Below are 25,627 nucleotides of genomic sequence, written 5' to 3'. Positions count from 1 at the left end.
TTTATTCATTAGAAATATGTATTTATTTATTTATTTGCAAGTACAGGGGTAATACAATTTCAACTGAATACAACCACGCCCGCTGGCAATTTTTTTAAAGCCAGCTGAGATGCTGAATCACTTATTAAATCAGCATGTCGGGGTTTCTTTGTCTGCATTCTGCTTCGTGTTTTACATTCGACATTATAAACGCATGGTCTGTATAAACCCCCCATCATTAAAGCTACAAAAATGTATACTTAGGGCAGTATCCAGTAGAGGCTCCGATGTCCGTGGGGCTGCGAATCCGCTCCAGGTTTCAGCCAGAACCAGCCAGCGTTCTAAAGGGGCTCTCCAAGGCACCTTGGAGAGCCCCTTTAGAACGCTGGCTGGTTCTGGCTGAAACCTGGAGCGGATTCGCAGCCCCACGGACATCGGAGCCACCAGCCTCCCCCAGCAGTATCCAACACCGTCACAGTGCCGGTGCCAGGGATATTGCACTGGCGTACACCAGGGCTGGTGCGGCATCATTAGCGCTTGCCAGGCAAAAGGCAAAAGCAGCTCTTTGCCCCTGAATCTCGGCAGCCAATCGCCACTTTGACGACGTCACGCTAGCGCAGCGACAGCTTTGGGACTGCCCTTAGTAAACAACATGCTGGGACATCACGATGGCCGTCCCCTTTGGAACCCAGTCATCATCCCCAGTGGAGATTCGGTGGGACCAGCCATCCCCCGAGAGGCGGAGCCCGCAGGGAAGGTGGAAGCTCCTGAAGTGGGGGCCAGCCAGGGGGATACTGGAAACGTGTCTCTTCCTCGCAGAGGGGACTAGGGAAAAAAAGAAGGGCGGAAAGCACAGGTTTTCTGTGGTGCTTTTTTCAGGGCTGGATGTGCTGCACAGACGATATTCTGTCGGCAATCCTTGCACCGCCCCTGCCAGTATCAGCATCAGTGTCCCCATATTGTAGACAGGAAAGGCTGAGGCTTGGCTAGAGCCCCCTAAGGAGCAAGGCTCAGGGGAGAGTTGAACCAAGGGCATTCCAGCCCGTAGGTCAAATCCTTAGCCAGGAGGAAGTCTTACAGCACACTGGTCTATCTGGCACAGTACTGCAATCCCCAGGGGTGAAGAACCTTTTTCCGACCAAGGACTGCTTGCTGTTTGCCCATGGGAAAAGCCAGTGGGGGGAGCAAGCGGTGGTGGGTGGAGCCAGGTCTGATGGTGGGTGGAGCTTGCGGCATTGCTGGATTGCATGGTACTCTCTCTCAATCTCTCTCTCTCTCTCTTTCTCTCTCTGTGCCACCCCATCTCTCTCTCTGTGCCACGCCATCACTCTTTCTTTCTCTCTGTGCCACCTCATCACTCTCTTTCTCTCTCTCTCTCTCTCTCTCTCTCTCTGTCTCACTCCATCACACTCTCTCTCTCTGCCACCCCATGATACTCTCTCTTTGCCACCCCATTACTCTCTCTCTCTCTCTTTGCCACCCCATTACTCTCTCTCTCTCTCTCTGTGCCACCCCATCTCTCTCTCTGTGCCACGCCATCACTCTTTCTTTCTCTCTGTGCCACCTCATCACTCTCTTTCTCTCTCTCTCTCTCTCTCTCTCTCTGTCTCACTCCATCACGCTCTCTCTCTCTCTGCCACCCCATGACACTCACTCTTTGCCACCCCATTACTCTCACTCTCTCTCTCTCTCTCCCTCTCTGTGCCACCCCATCACTCTCTCTCTTTGTCTCTCTGTTTCCCCCATCCTCCATCTCCCAGTTCCTTTTGGCTTTCCTCCAATTAATACAGGTTTGAACTGATCACCGGCAGAGGACTTCCCTTCACCGCTCCACCACTGTATATGTTTCAGCTACATCAATTTCTTTTCCCCCTTCCTGCCCTCCTTCTCTCCTTCTGCTTACCTCCCACACACACACGCACACACACTGCAAGGTTCCTCCCACCCCAATGGTATATAGCATAGCCTCATTACCCATCCAACCCTTCCTCTCACACACACACACACACACACACACAGAAGAGAAAGCAATTCCCAGAGAGGAGATCTCCTGACCGGGAAGGAGGCAGTGCTGCTGTGTGTTTGAGGGGACGGGACTCAGGCTCGTGACTATGCTGGGGCTTTTCAGGCCTTGGCTACTACCAGTGCTGATGAATGTTGGGGTGCATCAGGCAAAGTTTTTGTTTAATTGGGAAGAGCACGGGGTCCCAAAGCCCAATCAACATCCACGGCTGAGGAGAGCAAACGGATCCAGGGCGCCACTCTCCGCAGAAGGCCAAGGTGCAGTGCTGCTGGAGAGTGAGGCACTAAGGGAAATGCGGGGAGCTAGCAAGGACAGGGGGCCGAGCGCCAAGGCCGGCTGCGGAAAGGACAGGAATGCTCGGAAGAGGACAAAAGGGAGACCTGGCACTGGCCCAAGTGCCGTTCAATTAAGCCTGCGGCAGAGTCAGGTGAGCAGAGAAGCAGCAGGCGGAGAAGACGGCGGGGGGGAGGCTCCACTTCGGCACGAGAAAGCCAGGAGGCAGCCCAGCTCGGCTGAAGGCAAGCAGTGGGTCGAGAAGCCACCAGTGGGAGGGTTCAGCAGGGAGCTGCCATCTCCCAAGCCTTTTGCGAAGAGGACCCACAACTCTCTCCCCCGTTCCCCCACCGCCACCATCCGCCTTCCGGCAGCCCCAAGGTGAGGGAAACTGAGGCACAGAGGGAGCACAAGGCTGAGGAATACAGAACCCCAGGCACAGAAGTGTGGAGGCGGAGAATGGTTTGGAGAGGGGGGCTCTCCCTTCCCCACCCCGAGAGCCGATGGGAACCTCGACGCCACGGGTGCCTTCCCTTTTGACCACTGTGTACCAATGCAGGCTGGCGGCTCCGATGTCAGCGGGGTGGTGGATCCGCTCCAGGTTTCAACCAGAGCCAGCTCCGCACCTTGGAGAGCTCCTCTAGAATTCTGACTGGATCTGACTGAAAACCGGAGTGGATTCACCACCCTATGGACGTTGGGGCCACAAGCCTCCACTGCTGCATACCTAGGAGAGTGCTTTGTAAAGGGCCACGCTCCCCATCATGCAAAAGCTTCCCCTGCCCCTCTCAGCTTTCCACGGTCTCTCTTCTGGAGCAGGCTGCTCGTCAACCACGACCAAGAGAAGGCCGTGGCACAGTGGCCAAGCACACCCTTGGCATGCAAAAAGTCCCAAGGTCAAACCGCAGCATCCCCAAGGCAGGTCCGGGAAAGACCTGTTTGGAACCCTGGACAGCCGCAGCCAGCCAGCGTGGAGGAAACTGGCCCACACAGACCAAGGATCTGACTTGATATAAGGCAGCTTCCCAGCTAACATATTAATTCTGGGGGTGCAAAGGACCGTCGTTCAGCAGTAGAGCACCTGCTTTGCAAGCAAATGGCCTTGGGTTCAATTCCTGCCATCTGTACTTAAGAGATGTATGGATTGAGTAAAATCTGTTCCATCTGTGTTTCACGGATTGTCAGGTGCCTTTCATTCCATCGTCTGCCCATCACCGGAATCGGGGGGGGGGGGGTCCCAATTTGCAAAAATGTGCATGTGCGAAAATGCGAAAAAAACCCAAATGCGCATGTTCTCGTTTTAGCCTGTGGCGGAAATGTGCAATTTTGGCCCGGTTATTTTTATTTTGCCCATTTTTCGGGAAAGTTAGAAAATCGGTCCACAAGTTGGCGGAAACAGCCCGACCGGGGGCAAGCCAGTCTGTTGTGAGACCTATGGGTCAGATTCATGACAATCCAAACTCATTTGGTTCCGTTGCGGATTTCTCCGACATCCCTAGTTAAGAGAATTATATAGGACAGCCTTCTCCAACCTCCAGAGGTGCTGGACTCAGCTCGATCATTCCCAGCCAGCATGGCCAACCATGATTAAAACAGAAGCAGCAGGCGAGCATGACAAGCAAATCCTGACTGTGCTTGGGAAGTCAAGCATGCATTTTCCCTTCCAACAGCCACGTTGGATGGGAATGAGGGGAGTTGCAATCCAATACATCCGGAAGGCACCAGGCTGGGGAAGGCTGGTATAGGGGGTGATGTGAAAGACCCCTGCCTGAAGCCATGGAAAGCCACTGCCAATCAGAGGAAACCAATACTGAGCAGGATGGACATGTAGACTGGCGTGGGCAAAAAAGGGCTGGGCAGAAGGGGGGGCTGGGCAGAAGGGGGGGTTGGTCTTCAACTCCCATCAGCCCCTGCCGGCATGGCCAATGGTCAGGCATGCTGGAAGCCCAAAAGGAGATCTACGTTCCACCCACCCCTGCTCTAAGGAATCTTGCTACATCCCTGGTACTACATTAAAAAAAAAAACAAGGCTAAAAATTGTGGCAGACGGCAAGGTTGACAGGCAACACCCCACTATGCTTGGGAAGTCAACAGGGCATTCCCCCTCCCAATCCCATTCGGCAGACCTACAGACTGTCTGGTGTCCCATCAGGCTGCTGCCGGAGCATGCAAGCAGGCTGCAGGGGCATGTACCTGTCCGTCTCCGCCGTGCCGAGCTGCTTGGCCCTCTTCTCCAGCCAGTCGTTGATGGTGCCCAGAGGGAGAACCGCCCCTTCAAGCTGCTGTTCTTTGGCTCGCTTCTCCTCTGTTTGGGGGGAAGGGTAAACGTGTGAGACCACGAACCTTCCACCCCATTAAACCCACGCTCCATTATCCCCCCATTGTTCTTTTGGCAGCCGGCAGCTCTGGCCTAAGCAAGTTTGGAAACTCCTCCCCAGCTGCTGGAAGTTTGGCTGGTTCCAGGTGGGGGCCGTTTTCCCATCCAACAGGCCTTTTTGCCTATGTTGCCTGGAATGGCATTCAAAAGCTCTGGCCTGGAGGCGTTGGTCCAAGCTTGGAGGCTAGCCAGTTTCACTGCCAGGGCGGTTACCGTGGCAGTGGAAGCAGGGAAAGGCCGGCTCTGGCTCGGGGGTTATCTGCCGCTTTGTGGGCCGAGGCCTAAGGGAAGCTCAAACCACCACCCCTCTCCCTTTGGCAGCCTGAAATAAACCCGTGCTGTTTTCCCAAGTGCAGTGAGAATGGGTGTGCATCTTTGGAAAGAGATACCACCTGCAAATGCATGAACAAGCGAAGGATTCTGAAACACAACATGTACTCGGCACCATAGAATCAATCAACAACTTGCTATATTATATGGAACCACTGACTGGGGATGTTCTAGCTCTGGATTTCCTGCAATGAGCGTTGGAAGAGATGGCATACAAACCTACACACGCACACACAACACACACACGCGCCAACTCTCGGATTCTAAGGTCAAACCACCTGCCTGGGTTGCCATTGGCTGAGCTGCTCTGATGTCACAGGAGTGCCTAGAGTTGGTACCGGCAGCAGGCCAAGGTGAAGAGGGTCAGTGAAGCTGTGGAAAAGAGTTGTTCTAAGGGAAGAGGTCACTGGGAGAAAAAGAGAGCCAGCAGGTACAGGCTCAGGCAGCAGGGGGACGAGGTCTGTCAAGGTGTGCGCACATGCACAGGTATAAAGTAGAGCGAGGAAGGACAGTCTCTCACAGCAGCAACTTATCACCTGACCTCCTTGAGCTTCTTATTTACTTATCACACAAAAATTAGGCCGCCTTTAAAGGAGAACGCTCTTCTTGTTGCTATGAGACTTCCCGGCTGTTCTCGTAGTTCTGAGGGCTCAGGGGGAGGGGGGAAATACATAGGCTGAATTTCTGCCACATTTCTCTCTGCCCTCCCCGACTCAGGACCTGCTGTGGGAACAGGCACAGCCGTTTTTCCAGTTAGGGTCTGCGCTGCCATGACCATGTGCCATTCCTCACCTTCCGACACCCTCCGCTGGCACCGACGCTGTTGCAGCAAGCCGAAACTGCCACAAATCTTACCTCAAGGCCTCGCCAGAGCCGAAACAAGATGTCTCCCTTCAGAGGAGGCCTGTTTTACCGTGCAAGGGCTGGCGTCAAGGGTAGGCCTGGCCAGGAACGCCAGCAGGGGCCCCCTGTCAAGATCCCCCTGGGCTGGTTCCACCCCTTCCCCGTTGCAACCTACTCATTCACCGGCCTCTTGCTCTGGCCCAGGCAACGGTGGCGGTGAGGAAGAAGAGCAGGAGATGCCGCGGCCCGCTTGCTCTCTCCCAGCCAAGCAAGCCAGTGGTGGCCATGATGAGGACGGGGAGGAGGAGCAAGAGCCGCTGGGGACCATGGCGGTGAGACTGACTGGAGGAGGGAAGGGGCCCATTGAGGGTGTCTTGCCCAAGGGCTCTCAAAAACCTGGAGCCGGCACCAGCCAGGGTTTTCCTACACATCTGGGCAATGTCCCCATGCACTGCCATTAAGAGCACAATCGCAGGCCGACGGCCGAATAAGCCTGAAGCGGGCCGAGAGACTGCAGCCTGCAGGAAACTTTCCATCTATCAGAAACGAGAACATGGGGATTCCTGCTTCTTCTTTTAATAGTGGATCAAGGTATCCTCCTGCCTATATAGATGCTCAGCGCCTCCTGCCCAATCTCAGTAGGGAGCCATTTCAAATAGATTCCCCCCGCCCCCCCGCCGTGGCATCTCCTATCACCACCCACCAGTCACCCTCCAGCCTATCCCACCCACCAACCCCACTCCAGCAGCCACCTGCTGTAAACGAAGACGGGCCGTATGTCACGCTTTTAAGCAAAATGTTAAACACTTCCCGACAGGGTGTGAAATTAACTCCACCACTCCAGCAGAGTGAAGGATCACGCCAGCCCCAAGGTGGCAGCCAATTATTCTTCTCACCGGTTGAATATTGATAAGGGCAACAGAAGAAAGTTGCACGACGGGCAGCCGGAGATGGATGGCACGCCGTATCCCAGGCTGGTTTGTGGGAGTGGCCGTGGCTCAGGGGTAGAGCCCCTGCTTTGCATTTGGAAGGTCCCAGGTTCGATCCGCAGCAACTCCAGGTAGGACTAGAAAAATTCCTGCCTGGAGAGCTGTTGCCAGTTGTCGTTGGCAATATTGGGCTAGATGGACTCATGGTCTGACTCAATATAAAGCAGCTTTTTATTCTTTCAATGGTCCCATTCGCATGACACAGCGGCAAATCACAGTTTAATTAACCTACAATTTGCCCCACGCAGACCGCCACCATATGCAATCTCCGAACGGAGGTTATTCTGTGATGTCCAAGCCATGGGTTAATAATCATAGATTAACTGTGGGTCGTTTAACCCACAATTAACCCATAGTGTCTGGGTTTGAATGCCACAGGATAACCTCCGATCAGAGGCTGCATATTCAAAATGGTGGTGACACACAACCCGGGCAAACTGTGGGATAATTAACCCATGATTTGCTGCAGTTACATGCGAACCAGGTCAATGTGTTTTGAAATGAGATATATATGAGCGGCCTATCTCAAGGAGCGCCTCCAGCAACACCAGATAGGCCACTCAACAAGATCAGCCTCGGATGGCTTTCTCTCTGTTCCATCAGCCAGGATAGCTAGACTGGTGGGGTGGCCCCCACTCTGTGGAACTCCCTTCCAAGGGAACTCCGCCATGCCCCCTCTTTAATGAGCTTCCGCCACGCATTAAAAATGTGGTTGTTCAGGCAGGCATTTGGGGTGGGTTAGGGCAATTCTAGAAATATGTTTTTAATGTAGAATTTTATTGTTTTGAACTGTTTTTGATGTTGTGCGTCGCCCAGAGTGGCTGGGTGGCCAGCCAGATGGGCGATTAATAAATTAATAGCTTTGTTGTTGTTCAGTCGTGTCAGACTCTTCATGACCCCATGGACCATAGCACGCCAGGCCTTCCTGTCCTGCGCTCTCTCCCGGAGAGTGCTCAAGTTCATATTCATTGCATCGGTGATACTATCTAGCCATCTCATCCTCTGTCGTCCCCTTCTCCTTTTGCCTTCAGTCTTTCCCAGCATCAGGGTCTTTTCCAGAGAGTTTTCTCTTCGCATTAGGTGGCCAAAATATTGGAGCTTCAGCTTCAGTATCTGTCCTTCCAATGAGCACTCAGGGTTTATTTCCTCTAGGATTGACTGATTTGACCTCCTTGCAGTCCAGGGGACTCGTAAGAGTCTTCTCCAGCACCACAGTTCGAAAGCATCAATTCTTCGGCGCTCAGCCTTCCTTATAGTCCAGCTCTCACAGCCATACATTACTACTGGGAAAACCATAGCTTTGATTAGACGGACCTTTGTTGGCAAGGTGATGTCTCTGCTTCTTACTATGCTGTCTAGGTTTGCCATAGCTTACCTAATCCCTTAAATCTATTCCTCACCTCCACTGTATATTCATAAGGGATATGATTTAGGTCACACCTGAATGGTTTAGTGGTTTTCCCTACGTTCTTCAATTTAAGCTGAAATTTTGCAACAAGAAGCTCATGATCTGAGCCACAGTCAGCTCCAGGTCTTGTTTTTACTGACTGTATAGAGCTTCTCCATCTTTGGCTGCAAAGGACATAATCAATCTGATTTCGATATTCACCATCTGGTGATGTCCATGTGTAGAGTCGCCTCTTGTGCTGTTGGAAAAGAGTGTTTGCTATGATCAGCGTGTTCTCTTGGCAAAACTCTATTAGCTTTTGTCCTGCTTCATTTTGTACACCAAGGCCATGCCTGCCTGTTATCCCGGTGATTTCTTGACTTCCTACTTTAGCATTCCAATCCCCGATGATGAAGAGGACATCTTTTTTTGGTGTTAGTTCTAGAAGATGTTGTAGGTCTTCATAGAACCGATCAACCTCAGCTTCTTCGGCCTCAGTGGTTGGGGCATAGACTTGAATTACTGTGATGATGAATGGTTTGCCTTGGATTCGTACTGAGATCATTCTATCATTTTTAAGATTGTACCCCAGTACTGCTTTTCCCACCCTTTTGTTGACTATGAGTGCTACTCCATTTCTTCTAAGGGATTCTTGCCCACAGTAGTAGATATGATGGTCACCTGAATTAAATTTGCCCATGCCTGTCCATTTTAGTTCGCTGATTCCCAAGATGTCAATGTTCAATCTTGCGTTTGACCACCTCCAGCTTACCTTGATTCATTGATCTGACATTCCAGGTTCCTAAACAATATTGTTCTTTACAGCATCGGATTTTCTTTTCACCACCAGACACATCCACAGCTGAGTGTCCTTTAGGCTTTGGCCCAGCCACTTCACTCTTTCTGGCGCTACTTGGAAATACCCTCTGCTGTTCCCCAGTAATATATTGGACACCTTCTGACCTGAGGGGCTCATCTTCCGGCGTCATATCTTTTAGCCTTGTGATACATTCCATGGGGTTTTCTTGGCAAGAATACTGGAGTGGGTTGCCATTTCCTTCTCCAGTGGACCACATTTTGTCAGAACTCTCTGCCATGACCTGTCCGTCTTGGGTGGCCCTGCACGGCATAGCTTATGGCTATGCCATAATTTATTTATTAAATATATTAATCTATAAATTAATAGATACCCTTTCACTATGTTCCACCACTTTGAAGATAAAGTTATCAGCATGCCTCGCCATACGAGTTGCTGGCGAACACGAGCGGGCGAGCGCTGCTGCACTCGTATTCTGCATCGGAGATCGGGGAAGTGGTGCCTTCTGAGGGGGGGGGTCAATGTTTTCCCTAATGTAAAGCGCACACACATCCCCACTAAATGCTATTAGTTGCCATGCTGGGGGGCGGGGTGGGGAGAGACATAGGTAAAAATGATCTTCCAGTCTTTTGCTCCCGCTGAGCTAATAGCAGCGGGGGGTATTTACACCAGAAAAAGGACATTCAGAGGGCGGGGGCGGTTTAAACGTGCACTGATGCCCTGATTTTCAAAAGCAGCTAAATAGCAAAGAAAAAACGAGAAGGAAAAAATAGCAGAGAAGAGGGGACTCCCAGGCTGGGGAACTTGGGTCTTCGGCTTCTGAGGGGCCATGGGCTTCTGAGGGGCCTGACAGGACAGGACTGTTGGGGCAGCCCCTGCCCTCTTCCTTGGGGCTACTTAAGACCTGTGTGCTCTGAGGGAAGGGAAGAGATGGCCAGGCAGGGGGCTCAGGCCATTGGATCCTGAAAAGACCTTCCATTGGCCTGACAGAACAGATTAAGTCAATATATACTATAGTTTTAAACCCATTTTGTCACGTCGTATTTGCTGGTTTTAACTGTAGGGAACATGAGCTGCAGAGCATCTGCGATGGGGTGGTATAGAAATGTAAGAAATTTTATGTATGTATGTAGAGACAGAGACAGACAGACAGACAGACAGACAGGGCTTTCTGATTCGTGGCAACATGCGTTTGTTTCAATATTGAGAAATTGTGAACTGCATTGGCAGGAAGGCGACTGAAGTGCATTAAATAAATACAGAACCAGCAGACGCACAGAGGAGGTCTTAATCACGGATTCCGTGCCATGTCTATTTGGCCCTAGGAGGCAAAGATTTAAACAACATCTTGTTTATGCCCAGATAGTATCAAACAGCCATCCAAATTTTTTTAAAGCATCTCGCGTCACCTCAAATGGGCGAGTTCGGCCTCATTTACATACCTATGGGATTATTAACGAAGCACTTCGACAAAACAGAGAAACACCATAGCCCAGGCTTCCTGAACCCAGTGCCCTTCAGATGGCCAAGCTGGCTGGGATGATGGGAGTTGTACGCAGCCATTTCTCCCCCCTTCACCCCCCCCTCGCTTTTGCACCTTCAACGTCCTGCTTCTGTGAGCAAAAACAGACATTTCTCAAAAGGTGTGTCTAACAACTATGTTTTTTCTTTTTACTCTAGACTAGGCAAGTCCTCCCCCCCCGCGCCCGATCCTGGTAGGAGTGGTAGAGGTGCTTTTAAGATCCAATTCGGGGGCCCTGCGCCTACTCTCGAGTCAAAATGAAAAGACAGCATCGCTGGTAGACACACATTTAAAATCATGTCTGTTTTGGCCCCTGCGATCCTAGGCTCGTAATGCTCTCGCCAAGGCCCGCAGATCCTGCCTGTCTGGCTCAGATCTCTCATACTTCCCCGAAGGGTAGCAAAGAAAAACGAACCCGCGACTGAGTGTTTCTTACTGCCCTGCACAAGTCGATAGTGGAAGCCTTGCCACCAAGCATCTGGGCTGCGGGCTTCTCCTCCAGTGGAGTTCCTTTAATTAAAAAAGGGTTTTGATTTGCAAGACTGAAGCTGAGGGGTGCGAGTGGGGAGTTGGCTGGGGTCCCTCGCAGGAACAGTCAGCCCCCCCCCCCCATCATCCAATTCAGTGCTTTTGCTTTCATCCGGCCCATTTAACCGACGCCAATAATCAATAGCTGCATAATTGGCGAACAAACATGACAAGGCCGGGAACAGCTGCGCCGATCTCCCTGCCTCCTCCAGCGCCGCAGCAAGCGGAGGGAGGGCCTGCGTGCCCGCACAGACGCGCCCATCACAATGGCTGTCGAAGAGTGCTTGCGAGGAGGCAGGCTTGCCGTCCCGGTGTGGGCCGAGTGTTGCAGGTCAAGCCGGAGAGAAAGCATGCCCTACGGATACTTCCAGACGGCACCCTGCCTGTCTTTTTCTTTGCTTCAAAGCAGCTGTGGTGGTGGGAGGGGGATTTTATTTTAGTCATTTATTTATTACATTTTATATCCCACCTTTCTTCCATCGTGGAACGCCAGGTGGCTAAGTGGGGTTCCCAGGAGGTCTCCCCTCCATGCACTGACCAGACCAGGACGTGCTGAGCTTCAGCAAGGTGGCTGCCTCATGTGCCTTCAGACCGTGCCCTGGGACTGGGACCAGTGGAGGCTGGTGGCTCCCATTTCAGTGGGGCTGTGCATCCATTCCAGGATTCAGTCAGAACCAGCCAGACCGCTAAAGGAACTAGCCAAGGTGCTGAACCCATTTGGAGTTGGAATCACAGCCCCAGTGAAATCGGGGGTAGTGATGGAGATCTGTACAGTTTCTTTCTTTATTTACAGTGGGTGGGATCCAGGATCTGCCTTCTGCAAGAGGAAGGTTGCTCCGCCCAATTTTGGGGGATCCCCCTCCTCCTACCATCCACAGCTCACCCCGTTCAGCAGGATCTCCTGATTCTCCAGGTACCATTTTCAGCAGGCCAGAGGGGCTGCTGTGGGAAGAAGGGGGCAGGAAAGCCCACTTCCTCCAGCGCAGTCGATCCAGGGTAAACCTGGATCCGACCCAGTCCTGATATGCCACCCAACAGCAGTATCGTTCTCTGGGTTGTCGACAGTAACAGACACAATAAAAACAATTTAAATGCAGCTATGAACCATAAAATAATGCAGCAGAAACATTCCAGTGGCAGAGAAGAAAAATCCATACACCGATGCTCTCAAATGGCACATGGGGAGAGATTTGAGGCCAATTTTAAAGGTGACTTTAGCAGTATAAACGTTTAAGAAGTTTTGCAAGTTTAACACCACAATCCTGTACATGTCTGCTCAGAAGTAAATTCCAATGAGTGCAACAGGGCTCATTCCCAGGTAAATGGGTATAGGATTGCCGTATAGGTTTAAATGCAGGTAACTGTATTTCCTGGACAGGTAACACTTTTTTTTCCCCTCCCCCAGGATTACTTAGCACCCTCAAGGGGGGAGAGGAAGGTATTTCAATCAGAAAATTGTGCGGGGGGGGGGCAGGCATGGGGGAAATCCTCTTTGCCCAGCACCACAACCCCGACCCAAGTTACATGCCTAGCCTCATTCAAGACAAAATAAATAAATCACGAATCTCCCACATTATGTGCACTTTGTCCCTGAGGAAACAGGAGGTTAATGGGCCTATTTGCATTCAGAAAGGCAAAGTTCATCCTGTTTTATCCTCCAAAAAAGCCTGCAAGGTAAGGGAGGTGTCCTGCATGTTTCACGGCTGAGCCAGGATTTGACCCGTGTCTCCTTGGACCAAGTCCAGCACTCTGTTGAGTCGGGTACCCAAATCTCCAACAGCAAAGGAATGCTTTTTTCCTCTCTGAATGTTAACGTTTAAAATATTTCACTGCGATACCCAAAAAAGAGCGTGAGAAGAGCGCCCACTTGTGCCCGCAGCGGGGAGCATGCGGAAAGCTGACATGAGAACAGGCCACAACCTCTCTTGAATAACCCGCTTCCTGCCAGCAATCTGAGGCATCAATAATTCTACTTGCCAGGGGCGAGTGCCTCTTGCCCTGTAGGAAATGATTCTCAGAGCAGCCTCAAAGAGGCTCTCACCCGTGCAGCAGGCTGGTTAAGAAAAGGGACAGCAAATACTCTCCTGCCCTTCCTGCAGCAGCGCAATAAGGCTGGACTCGGGGGTAGAGGACTTGGGTCCATTCAGCAGGAGGGTCCCCAATGCAGCAGCAGGGCTGGCTTATCGCATTTGGAACTAAATGAAGTGACACACACGCCCATCTTATGTGCAGGAGGCATAAGAACAGCAGGAGAAACACCTGCTGTTCCTTTCCTTTGCCAAAGCTTCCGGCAAAGGAGAGAAGAGCCCACCAATCTCTCCCTCCAGCAAGCTTGGAAGAAATGGGGGGATTTTTTTTTTTCCTGGCTTGAGACGAGGTTTAAATAAGAAAAGGAATGGCAGGCAGGCAGGCAGGCATTTGGCATTTCTCCTGCTCTTTCTTAACGTATTCACATCTCTGTCCAAGTCAGAACAGACCCTGCCTTTTTCCCAAACCCTCTGTGCTTGCAAGAGCAGAGATGGGCACAACGTAGATGGGCACAATGTAGACAGAGATGGGCAGAACGTAGACTGGTATTTATAAGTACATCTGTGGATGATTACAGAAACGAAGGCTTAAGAAAAAATCGGGGGGGGGGGGAAGGGGCCGGGGGAACAGAAAAATTAGGGGGAAAACATTATTTTCACCCAAATTTTCCAAAAACTCCCTAGGGGGGAAATCCCTCCCCTCCCTCCAAACAAAATTTGCTTCATTTTTTTCTGGTGTTTTTTCCCAGGCCTTCACCTCTCTATGGGTGATTTGAAGTAGATTGCTAAGGATTTCTGACTCCCAATTGTTTAATGATAGCAACAAAATGGTGGGGCTGTTCACACAACATGCTAACCCACACTCAGTGGTTGAGTGTGAGTTGTTTTTAGACTGTGGGTTGTTCCATGGGTTAGTGTGTTTTCCGGAGGGTGGGTTATCGCGTTGTCTGAACACAGCACGGGTGGTTTGCTAGCCATGCAGAGTGGCTTGTTAACCACCCTGAACAACCCAACAACAAACCATGGGTTCTCAAGGTGACTTGTTCAAGAAAATAAGCCATACTGCATGGTTAACAAGCCACCCTGGCTGCGTTCAGACAACATGCTAACCCACAGTTCAGCAAACAACCCATGGTTCAAAACAACCTACACTCAACGACTGAAAGTGGATCAGCGTGTTGTGTGAACAGCCCCATTGACTGCCACTCCCACCTGACAATTCGACCACTGAAATGAAAAAAGCAATGGAGTGTGTGAGAGAGCGAGAGTGTGTGTGAGAGAGAGACAGACAGTGAATATTTGTGCAAGCTCAGTTCCAGTGCTCCAAACCAATCCCTGGGCTCAGAATTCTTTAATTCAACGTGTATGTCTTTTGCCCCTGGTTCCAGCTGATAGAACTCAGGGTTCTAGTAAAAACACAACACACACACTAGATTCCCAAAAGCTTGATATCCACCCCCACCCCACCCTGGTGCTACAGGGCTTTGAACAGAGGCAGAGTCTGAATTCTGTATTTATTCAGTTGATATCCCATCTTTCCACCACACATGATGCTCAAAGCTCGACAGTTGCAAAGCAGTTTGGGGGAAGATAAAAAAAAGCAGATGAGATGAAAGGCACAATCCTATGCATGTTCAGATGGGAAAAAATCCTACTTCAAATCACCTTCAAATCAAATCACCCTGCCCCCTCTGCACTACACTGCACATAATACAGTCTATCTGTGCTCCCCACTCTCCGCTGGCGTGGCTGTTAAGTGGAGATCAGAAACTTCCAGTGTAGTTTAACTGCAGTTTAGCATGTTGCCCAAACCCTAAACTGTGGTTCATTTTAACTACGTGGAAACATTCAAACGTATCCCCTACACTCATCAATAGTGGATGGCTGCTTATTTAGATATATGGACTGCTTGTATTAATGTAGGTATTTGAAACAGAAGCGTCAAATCCTTTCTTCTCCTCTGTATTTTCTTTCTTTAGTTAATGGTATTGTAAATGATTATTGTGCATGCATATGTCATGGTTTCATTTTTCTTTCTTCCGTTTCTCTTTTTTTCCTGTCATGGCTTCCCCCCCACCCCGCTTCTTTTTTGTTACTGTTATATTTGCAAACTAAAATAAAAAACAACAACTATGTGGAAACAAGATAGCTCCATAAACTATTATTTTGCTTCATCTCTCAACTATGGTTTAGCGTTATGTCTGAACCAGCCCAATCCATCTGGTATATTGAACTTTAAACATATTGATGGCACATCCTTTGTTTGACCAATGTAAGTGCTTTTGGATTGGTAATGGTTTTGCATTCATAATTCAGAACTATCGGCTTGCTCGGTGCATTTTAAGTTTCATGTTTCGTACAGTATCTTTTCCTCGTCATTTCCTTGTGATCTTATTCTGTGGCGGTGATGGCAGTGAAGAAATCTGCTTCTCTGCCACCATTGCATCTGGTCAGTGCCGTCCAACAGAGCTCTTTCATGTGGTTAAAGGCCTCTTGGGCGTAGACCTTGGAACACAAGAACTCGAACCCTCAAAGGCCCGCTGTGAACAATCTGCCAGACACTTTGCAAATAAAATCACTCGTATTCATGCTGACTTGGATGCTATTGTTTTGACAGAGTCTGATCTGGACGGGGCTGGTGCACCATCTAGTCATGTTATGGATACCTTTCAGCTTGTGCAACTGGAGGATGTGGACAAACTACTTGGAAGACTGAGGCCCACTACTTGCCCTTTAGATCCTTGCCCATCCTGGCATGTGAAATCTGCCAGAGCTGGGCTGGATATCTGGACGTTAGAGGTGGTAAATGCCTCCTTGAAGGACAGAGAGGTCCCCGCAGCTTTGAAAGAGGTGTGGTGAGACCCTTACTGAAGAAACCAAGTTTAGATCCCATGGTTCCAGATAAGAACTCCAAGCCTCAGAACTCCAAGCCGTTTTGGATGAACGTGATTACTTAGATCCATTCCAATAAGGTTTCAGGCCTGGTTATGGGATGGAAACAGCCTTGGTCGCCCTGGTTGATGACTTATGGTGGGGAATGGATTGGGGGAGTGCAACTCTGTTGGTTCTTCTGGACCTCTCAGCGGCTTTTATTTATTTATTTATTTATTTATTGCATTTATACCCCGCCTTTCTCCCTCTCGCAAGGAACTCAAGGCGGCTTACATTATCCTCCTCCTCACCGTTGTATCCTCACAACAACAACCCTGTGAGGTAGGTTGGGCTGAGAGTCTGTGACTGGCCCAAAGTCACCCAGTGAGCTTCCATGGCCAAGTGGGGACTAGAACCCGGATCTCCCGGCTCCCAGTCCGTCACTCTCACCACTAAACTACACTGGCTTTTGATACCATCGACCATGGTATCCTTCTGGATTATTTATCTGAATTGGGCTTGGGAGGCACAACTTTAAAGTGGTTTCCATCCTTTCTGGAGGAGCGGTCTCAGAAGGTGCTGCTGGTGGACTTCGATTCCACCCCATGGCCATTAGCCTGTGGGGTGCCACAAGGTTCTCTCTTGTCCCCCATGCTTTTTAACATCTACATGAAACTTCTGGGGGAAGTCATCAGGAGGTTTGGGCTGAAATGTCATCAGTATGCGGATGATACTCAGCTCTACCTCTCCTTTCCATCTGCACATCCCAGGGAGGCTGTGGAGCTCTTGAACCAGTGTCTGGAGGCTATTTTGAGATGGATGAGGGCGAACAAGCTGAAACTTAATCCAGACAAGACAGAGGTACTGTGGGTTGGGAAACCAGCTACTTTGGATGGAGATTTACCACTGGCCTTAGATGGGGTTGCACTCCCCCTGAAAGACCAAGTGCACAGCCTGGGAGTCCTCCTGGACCCTGAGCTAACTGGGGAAGCCCAGATGGCTGTGGTGTCCAGGAGTGCTTTTTACCAGCTTAGGCTGGCACGCCAGCTGCGGCCCTATCTGGAGAGGACAGACCTTGCCTCAGTTATCCAAGCACTAGTCACACCCAGGCTGGACTACTGTAATGAGCTATATGTGGGGCTGCCTTTGAAGACGGTTCAGAAACTCTCCCTTGTGCAGAGTGCAGCCACCCAAGTATTGGTGGGGGCGAGGCGATTTGATCACAAAATGCCTATACTGCACCGGCTGCACTGGTTATCAGTGCATTTCTGAGCCCAATTTAAAGTGCTGGTTTTGACCTTTAAAGCCTTAACCCATTTGGGACCAAGTTACCTGAAGGACCGCCTTCACCCATATCAGCCTGCCCACACTTTAAGGTCAGAAAGGGAGGTCCTTCACACTTGCACACCCATGAGAGTAGTCAGGTGGGACATCACACGAAAGAGGGCCTTCTCTGCAGGGGCCCCACACCTTTCGAACTAGCTGCAATCGGAGGTCTGCCATGCTCCATCACTGCAGACTTTTAAGAAGGCTTGAAAACATATTATTTTACCTTGGCCTTCTCTTGATATGACTGCTATTTTTGCTGTTACTGCTGTTAACGTTGTTGCTGGTTTTATTGTTGTTTTTATGTTTTTGTCATTTTTAATATTTTAACTATTTTTATGTATTTTACTGTTGTAAGCCACCTTGGGAGGGCTTCTGCCCTGAAAGGCGGCCAATAAATATTTTAAATAAATATTTGGGCAATATTTTCTATAAAACTTAAGAGAGCAATCCTATGGTTGTGTAATACTTAGACAGCAATCCTTAAGAGACCATGGGACTGCTCGTAAAAACCTTCCGAAGTCAGAGACAGGGGAGTTGGAGATACCCCAACCCCTTGCAGGCAGTGTCGAGAGAACCATGCCAGCTGCATCTCGGAGATCGGAAACTCAACCTTACAGTGGGGGAAAAGGGGGAGTTCTGGTGGGTGGAGAGGGGAGGAGACTGGAGAGGCCACGATATGAGTTATTCTGAGCATCTTCCAGCCTCCTTCCCTACCCCTCCAAAGCGCTGTTCCTAGATGGGCTAAAAAGCCCATCTAGCGAAATCGGGAGGGCGGGGAGGCGAAGATCACCTCCGCTGCTCTTTCCACCCTGCCTTGGATGGTCGGATGCCTCTAAGTTCGGGGACTCGATGGTCTTATAGGCCCCTTCCAACCCTATTCTATGATTCCATGACTTCCTATCACTGAGGGAGCAATCAATTTGCACTGTTAGATACTATTCTTGCGAGCCAAGCACCTAAATTTAATAATCTGGCTTTTTGTGATCAAATGCCTTTTAGGAATAAAGTTCTGCCGTTCGGGGGCAGGATGAAGAGGGATCATATTTTTATTATCAGCATTGTGCTTCTCTTCATAAATTAAAAAGAACAAGCGCATATTGCTCATTCACACTTAATGAGCAATCCTATGCATGTTTAGACAGAACAAAGTCCTAAAACTCCCAGCATGCCCTGGCCACGCTCCCCATGCTGGGAGTTGTAGGTTTTCCTATCTAAACAAGCATAGGATTGTGCCCTAAATACTTGCTTTTTCCAGCCTTCTGCACACTGCAGCACAAACCTGGCTTCTTCTGGAAGGCCCCTTCCACATGCCAGGGTGGTGGAGGAGGAGGAGGGGGAAGACAGAGGGAGGCTTGGCCAAGCAGCTAGTCATAGACACCCCAATTGGACCTGACCATTGCAGCGCCCCAGGCCATCTGGGAGGGCCAGCAGGCCAGGACAGAGGACAAGCCCCCTGGGGGAGCCACTGCTTCCAAGCCCATTCATAGGTTTGGTTTAGTGCCTAAACCCCACTCACCAGGTTTCTTAAGGGGCTTGCGACCATCATGCCCCCTCTGGAGGACTCTTCTTCAGGGACAACCTGGAGGCCCCCCAAGACAAATAACGCGGAGGAGCGGCCTGCAGCTACTGACCTTGAGGGAGACCAGGTGGATCCTAGCCCCAGGGAGCGAAGGCGTCAAAATCAGGGTTGGATAAATTGTGGTCCTCCTGATGTTTTGGCCTACAATTCCCATCAGCCCTAACCAGCACAGCCAATGGTGAGGGATGACGGGAGTTGTAGGCCAAAACATCTGGACAGCCACAAGTTGGCCACCTGTGGCCTAAAGGTTCAGGCTTATCCAGTGGCCAGGCAAAGAACTGCCCGCCTGAGGACTCAGAACTCCTCGTGAGTAAAGGTATACTTGTGAGCAAGGCTCTGCCAGCTAGTACACCACTCTACAGGTAGCACTGAGGACCTGCAGTCGTGCTCTGGGTGGGCCTCTGAAGGCTTAGGGTCGTCATGTGTGCACCAGCCTTGCATTTACCTGACCGCCTAGCTCTTCTCTGGAACGCCCTGTGTTTGGACTGCCCACTGACCCCGACTAATTCTCTGGAGCTCTGCCCCACGCCACAATGAGCAGGACAGCTGCTGGGGAACTGCACGGGCCAGGCTCTTCCAGAATCCCGCCTCTGTGTCCTCACTGCAGCTGAACCCTTTGGCCATCACCTACCTTGCACCTGTGCGTTCAGCTTCTCCAGATCCTCCTCCGTCATGTGAGAGAACCTGCAGTTGGAGCCAAAATCGCACTGGCCTGCAAGGAATCCAAACAGAGGCATATCAAGTAGAGGGCGCCCAAGAGGCCACGGAAGTCTCAATCAATCACTCAATCCATCAGTCAGAATCAGCACCCTTAACAGGGCACAACAAGCACGACCACAGAAGAATGCCTCCGATATAGACTCTGGAACCACCAGCAGAGTCTTAAAAAGAGATATATTCTTTTAAAATATAGCAAGTTTCTAGGCCTCGTGGAGATATGAGAGAGTGGTGGTAGAAAGAGAAGTTGAAACTTATGTGGGCAGTTTCTATAGCATGCTAACAAAAAGTCTAAGGATCTGGAAGATGGGGCTTCTTTATTCAACATAGAGCTGAATCCCCTTGGCCCTCTTTGCTTATTGCCCCAGAACATCCCGAGCCACCTTCCCCAGTTTGCAGTAAAGAATAAGCAGGAAGTTTAGTATTTTGCATCTGCCATTCAACCCCTTGCTCAAAAACTGTAGATGGTGCAGAATGAACTTGCCAGGCTATGGATGAGGGCCTGTAACGCTGACCGTGGCATATTTTCAGCATGAAAAACCACTATTACTGTTTCATTTGCACTGGCTCCCTGGTGTGTTTCTCGGCCCGGTCAAAGAGCTGGTTATCACCTTTAAAGCCCTGAACAGCTTGAGTCCAGGTTTAACAGAGCAGGGCTTCCCCAACCTAGTGCCCTCCAGAAGGGGTGGACTACCACTCCCATCCACCTTAGCCAGGATGACTGTGGATGATGGTAGTTGTAGTCAAACACCTCTAGGGGGTGCCAGGTTAGAGAAGGCTGTTCTACACTTCAGTTCTATATTCAAGTATTATGGGTTAGATGTAAAAGCTTCTCCGATTCAGCGAAGGCTCCTGTTAGCGGGGGAGTGGAGATTTCTGCTGATTTCCCCCTCCTGCCTGGAGGGTCCGCCAACCCTCTGGAGCAGAATTTCAGGTGGCGCAAGGGGAGGGAGGGAAATCTGCAAATATTGCCTCTCCCGCCACGCCACGTCCACGCCACGCGAACTGCACTCCCAGGATTTTTGGATCCAACCCACATAAGCTTATTTGAATAAGGCAAATTAAGTACAGATTAAAGGACATGGTAACGGTGGCTGCTTTGGTGGCTCTAAGCGGGGATAAGATAAATCCACAGAAGGGGTGCAGAAATCATTCATCTTTCTTATTGGCCACGCTGGCCAAACAGAACCTCCAGGCCAGCGTGGTGCAGTGGTTAGAGTGTTGGACTGGGAGTTGGGAGGTCCAGGTTCTAGTTCCCACTCGGCCACGAAGGTTACAGAGTGACTTTGGGCCAGTCACTGACCCTCAGCCTAGCCTACCTCACAGGGTTGTGGTGAGGACAAAATGGAGAGGAGGAGGACCAGGTAAGCTGCCTTGGCTTCCTTGCCAGAGGAAAAAAGGCAGGATATGAATGGAATAATAAGAGTAAATAAAAAATTCAGAGGCAGTACACCTGTGAATGCCAGTGGCTGTGGGACAACAGCAAGGGGAGCCACTGGGAGGCTTCTGGTTTGTGGGGCGGGGAAGACGATGACAGAGAAAGCATACCTGTTTGCAGGAATTTCCGGCACGGCTTCTTGCTCTGCTCTTCGTGCAGGACAGCTGCAGCATCTATGAAAGACAAAGGACCACAAGAGACGGAGAACGCGGTTGTTTCATGGGAGGTTCCTTTGGACCATGTCCTGACCTCTCTGAAGCCCTTCACCACTTAGCCTGCCATCTTCTACTCGCCTGGGAGCAAGTCCCATTGAACTCAGTGGGGCTTATTTCCAAGCAGACCTGCACAGGTTTGCACTGTTAGCCACTGCACAATATGAGCTCTCTTGAATACACTCCCCAAACCAAGAAGTTAACTGGGTGTTTTTTTAACCAGTCAGTAGAGCCTTCACCTTGAGTTGTCACACTAGATTGCTGCAAAGTTATAGTTAAATTACTAGACTGTGTAGTTCACTCTCAGCCAACCTGGTGCCCTCCAGATGTTGTGGAGTTCAACTCCCATCAGCCCCAGCTGACATGGCCAATGGTCAGGAATTCTAGGAGTTGTAGTCCAAAACATTGTAAGGGGGAGGGGGCAAGGTTGGGGGAGGGGGCAAGGTTGGGGGAGGGGGCAAGGTTGGGGGAGGGGGCAAGGTTGGGGGAGGGTATGCTAAGCCTTTGAGATAGGACGGAAAGAAATCTCAACAAAACCAGCAGACCCAGCCTTCCTCATTCTGATACCTTGCAGATGTGTTGGACTACAACTCCCAGAATCCCCCAGCTGGGGGAGGGGAAGGCTGATGAAACCTAATAAAATTATCAAGTACTGATAATTTCTCGGTGGCTGCCCCAAGGCTCTGGAACCCCCTTCCCAGGGAGGTGAGAGTGGCACCCTCCTTGATATGCTTTCGTAGGCATGAAAACATTTTTTTGTTCCAGCAGGCCTTTGGGGATAACTAGTCTGGACCTGTAAAAATATGACGTATGGATACTATTTTTGTTGTCTTTTAATGTTTTGATATTTTTACAATTTTAATATTGATGATTTAATTATATTTCTAATTTTTGTACACTTGTATTTATATTTCTATTTATAGGTTTAAATTGTATAAGTTTTAACATTGTGAGGCCGCCTTGAGTCCCAATATTGGGAAAAAGACGGGATGTTTAATAATAATAATAATAATAATAATAATAATAATACTGCTGCAGGCACGGCTTTGTGATGGGTATTCCCACCTGTACAGCACTTGGCACATGCTGTAAAATAATAAGTGGATAAGAGTGTGAAGCAGGAGAGGATGTCCCAGGTTCAAATCTTGCCAAGTGGCCTTGAGCACACCTCTGATCCTTCACCTGCAATGTGGAGGTACTAATACTGGCCTACTCACAGGATTGTTGTGAACATAACCGAGATAATGCCTGCACAATGCTTTGAACACTTGAAATGCCCTCTATAAACCCTATCTAGTCTTATTATTAATCAATGATGCTGACATCCACTAACTATGCTAACTGCATGCTACTGTTATACAAGTTGGAAATATTTTCAGTGAGTTGGAAATATTTTCAGTGAGTTGCGGTAGCCAACATTTCTGGTAAGGGGGCCTAAAAAGGGGCTGGGGGTGGCAGAACAGACCAACCACAGATGCAGAAGCCAACTATATTTTAAAAGTTATTTATTTATATTCATGTTGTTGTTGTTCAGTCATTAAGTCGTGTCCGACTCTTTGTGACCCCATGGACCATAGCACACCAGGCCTTCCTGTCCTGCGCTCTCTCCTGGAGCATGCTCAAGTTCATATTCATTGCATTGGTGATGCTACCTAGCCATCTCATCCTCTGCCGTCCCCTTCTCCTTTTGCCTTCATTCATTTATATTCATATATTATATGAAATATTAGTTTTTTGAAAAAAATAAAAATCAGGGTCTCATGCTTATCAGTCATCCACTGCCTTAGAATTCATTGGTGGGAACAAGTTTGCTTTGTGGTGAGCAGGTGGGTGGAAAGAATTCTGCCTCTGCAATTTTCCTTATATCTCCAGAAGGAAAAGTTCTAGGGATTTTCATTTTTTAAAAGCAAGAAAAGATTCATGGAGGGGGCCTGCAATGTTCCTGAAGGGGTGAAGGTTGTTATAGCAACCCCCACCCAATGGCAACGGCCCTGGTTGCTGCGTTCCGTTTATGAAGGACGGATCAGCTGGTCACGTGGATGGAGGTGATACAGGGAATCCAGTGCCATGCACAGCCCCTCAAAAACATCAGCGGCCATTCCATCCATGGAGAAGAGGGAGGGTCAGGAAGCAGGGCCGCTCCATCAGCTCAGCTGAAAGACCAGCCATTTTTGGATTTGAGCTGCTCTGTTCCAGCTGGATGTGATAAAAAGACCCAACAACGTCTGTCTGCATTACAGCTGGTCTCTAGAAGAACTGTACAATGGTTGAGAATTGGTGCCTGAGTTTTCTTGTGTTCCTTTTCCCTCCCCATCCCTTTTTCCTTTTGTGTGACTTTTTAGACTGTAAGCTAAAGGGCAAAGCCTGTCTTGTTCTTATTCATAGGTAAGCCACCCTGGGAGCCTTTCCAGATGAAAAGCAGGGTATAAATGCCTGAAATAAAGAAATAAGTCCCTCCCTCCACTGCCCTTTGCTGAGTCCAAGGAAGGGAAACCGCCTCCTACCTCGAAACAGATCATACCAGACCTTCTTAGCCCTGAGGTGCTGGACCCCGTTCAGGTGCTTCTTCCGGTTGTGGAGGTTGTCCTGGAAAGAGCGGTTGCAGTAGTCGCAGAAGTAGCGCTTCCCCATTTAGACACCTCTGAAGGAAGCCTCCTGGAGGAAGATCAAATACCATTTTTCCACTCTTAAGGAAATGTCCAAGGCAGATTAAGTAGGTGAGAAATTTATGAAAGCATGTCACGGCCATGGGAGAGCCAGACAAAACTGTGTCTCTCCAAAAAAAGAAAAAGAAAACAGGGTGCATTTATACAGACTGAAAGTTGGAGAACAAAGAAAACACACTACGCATGCTCGGAAACCGATTAGTACTCAGCAACAGTCTTCTTATCTTTAGGGATGAGTTACTTTGGTGGATAGGAATTTCCCGCTTATGAAACAGATCATACACGAGTAAGTTGCAATTACCTTCTCATGGGTGCGCGCGCGCGTGCGTACACACACACACACACACACTCTCTCTCTCTCAGTGCCATCAGGCATCTTGGTTGGTTGCTTGAAGCAAACGACTCAAGAGGCTTAGTCAGGCCTACCTTCACACCACACAATTCTAAAAATCACAACTCAAAAGTCCCCCCACCCCCAACTGCATGGTCACTCATGCTCATGGCTGTTCATGGCATAGGATTTCCATTTATTTCACACACAGCTGTTGCAATGGCACGGATGTCACTGTGAATACAGGCCCAAATGCTGTTTTTGGTAGAAAGGCAGGATATAGATTTAATAGATGCATAAAATACAGCCACAATTGTACATTCACTGAACATGTATGTGTAGGATGACCAGATGAAAAAGAGGACAGGATCCCACAAACATGTAATCGTTGTGCTAAAGTGGGAACATCAGCAGATAACACACGTAAATACTCAAGGAGGCATCTAAGTGGCTACTGGCCGGATAGCCCATGGCAAGGAAGAATAGCATCCTGCCGAACAGGCAAAAAGCATTTACACATTAGAACCACCACGCCCACTCTCACCACCACACCACGCTGGTTGTTGTTGTTAATAATAATAATAATAGTTATCGTTATTATTATTTCATTTCTATACTATCCAATAGCCAAAGCTCTCTGGATGATTCACAAAGAATACATATCATACTGCAAGATAGTAAAAACATAATATAAAATCTCTAACATAAAAAAATTAAGACAATTTAAACAGCTGAAACATTTACAAACCAGACCTGATAAAAACTGACAAAAATGCCCCACCATATGCCATCAAACGCCTGGGAGAAGAGGATAGTCCTAACCTGATGCCACAAAGGTGGCAGCATTGGTGCCAGGCGGGCCTCAGTGGGGTGATCATTCCAAAATCGGGGGGCCACCACCGAGAAGGCCCTCTCCCTTGCTGCCACCTTCTAAGCCTCCCTCAGAGGAGGCCCTTGGAGGAAGGCCTCTAATGTTGGTCGTAATGTCCAGGTAGGTTCAGGTGGGTTATAACGCAGCTTCCTATGTCGATGATGGTTCTGGGCACCCTTCACCCTACCCAGCAATGAGAAAGCACCCAGCCCAGAAACCCACTCACCTTCTTCCACAGATGCTACATCACCTGTACAGAGCCTCACACACCTGGTACTGGCAGACAAACCCCACGGCCTGGATTTCCACCCAGTTTCCTCCTCTTCCTTTCAGCCAACTGGGAACTCTAGCGTGGCGTGGCTTGAGAACGAGAACTAGGAGATCTCAGGAGAGACTACGACTCCCAGATGCCTCGGCGCTCAACGGTCACCTGAACGCGAAGGAGGCGTGGTGCGGCTTGGGAAATGTAGTCTGCTTATCTGAAAGCCCAAGGACTGGTTGAGGAAATGTGACTCCAA

At 49.6% G+C, this 25,627-nt stretch overlaps 1 protein-coding gene across 13 annotated transcripts; it reads right to left on the bottom strand.

Annotated features, from left to right (window-relative positions):
• ZMAT5 (zinc finger matrin-type 5) lies at nt 1-25,457 on the bottom strand. Of its 13 annotated transcripts, none has more exons than XR_014785688.1 (7): nt 25,336-25,457; nt 23,746-23,896; nt 21,140-21,202; nt 19,506-19,586; nt 4,469-4,580; nt 401-804; nt 1-289 (listed from the first exon to the last, which is right to left on the bottom strand). XR_014785688.1 is itself a non-coding variant. In XM_084819362.1 (7 exons), exons 2-6 carry the CDS (start codon nt 23,870-23,872, stop codon nt 675-677), a joined length of 513 nt encoding a protein of 170 aa, XP_084675488.1. In that variant the 5' UTR covers nt 23,873-23,896; nt 25,336-25,457; the 3' UTR covers nt 1-289; nt 668-674. The 13 variants fall into 13 exon arrangements, 2 of the variants coding, with proteins under 2 accessions (XP_084675488.1, XP_084675487.1); XR_014785689.1 differs by having other exon boundaries at nt 424-804; XR_014785690.1 differs by having other exon boundaries at nt 1-278; nt 491-804.
• Nucleotides 25,458-25,627: the final 170 nt, after the last annotated feature.

Source organism: Heloderma suspectum, chromosome 13 (genome assembly GCF_057233095.1).
Source record: "Heloderma suspectum isolate Gila_16-S chromosome 13, 16-S_ref, whole genome shotgun sequence".
Lineage (NCBI taxonomy): Eukaryota > Metazoa > Chordata > Lepidosauria > Squamata > Helodermatidae > Heloderma > Heloderma suspectum.
The sequence above is the reverse complement of the archived record's forward strand: the minus strand, read 5'-3'. Positions and strand labels throughout refer to the sequence as shown.

What these genes read in the sequence shown, in the direction of transcription:
- ZMAT5 (XM_084819361.1), bottom strand. Translation starts at nt 23,872, where the DNA reads ATGGGGAAGCGCTACTTCTGCGACTACTGCAACCGCTCTTTCCAGGAC. An exon ending in CCGGAAATTCCTGCAAACAG is followed by an intron (nt 19,587 to 21,139) that starts GTATGCTTTCTC and finishes GATTCCTTGCAG; the next exon opens with GCCAGTGCGATTTTGGCTCC. An exon ending in GGCACGGCGGAGACGGACAG is followed by an intron (nt 805 to 4,468) that starts GTACATGCCCCT and finishes TTTTTTCCCTAG; the next exon opens with TCCCCTCTGCGAGGAAGAGA.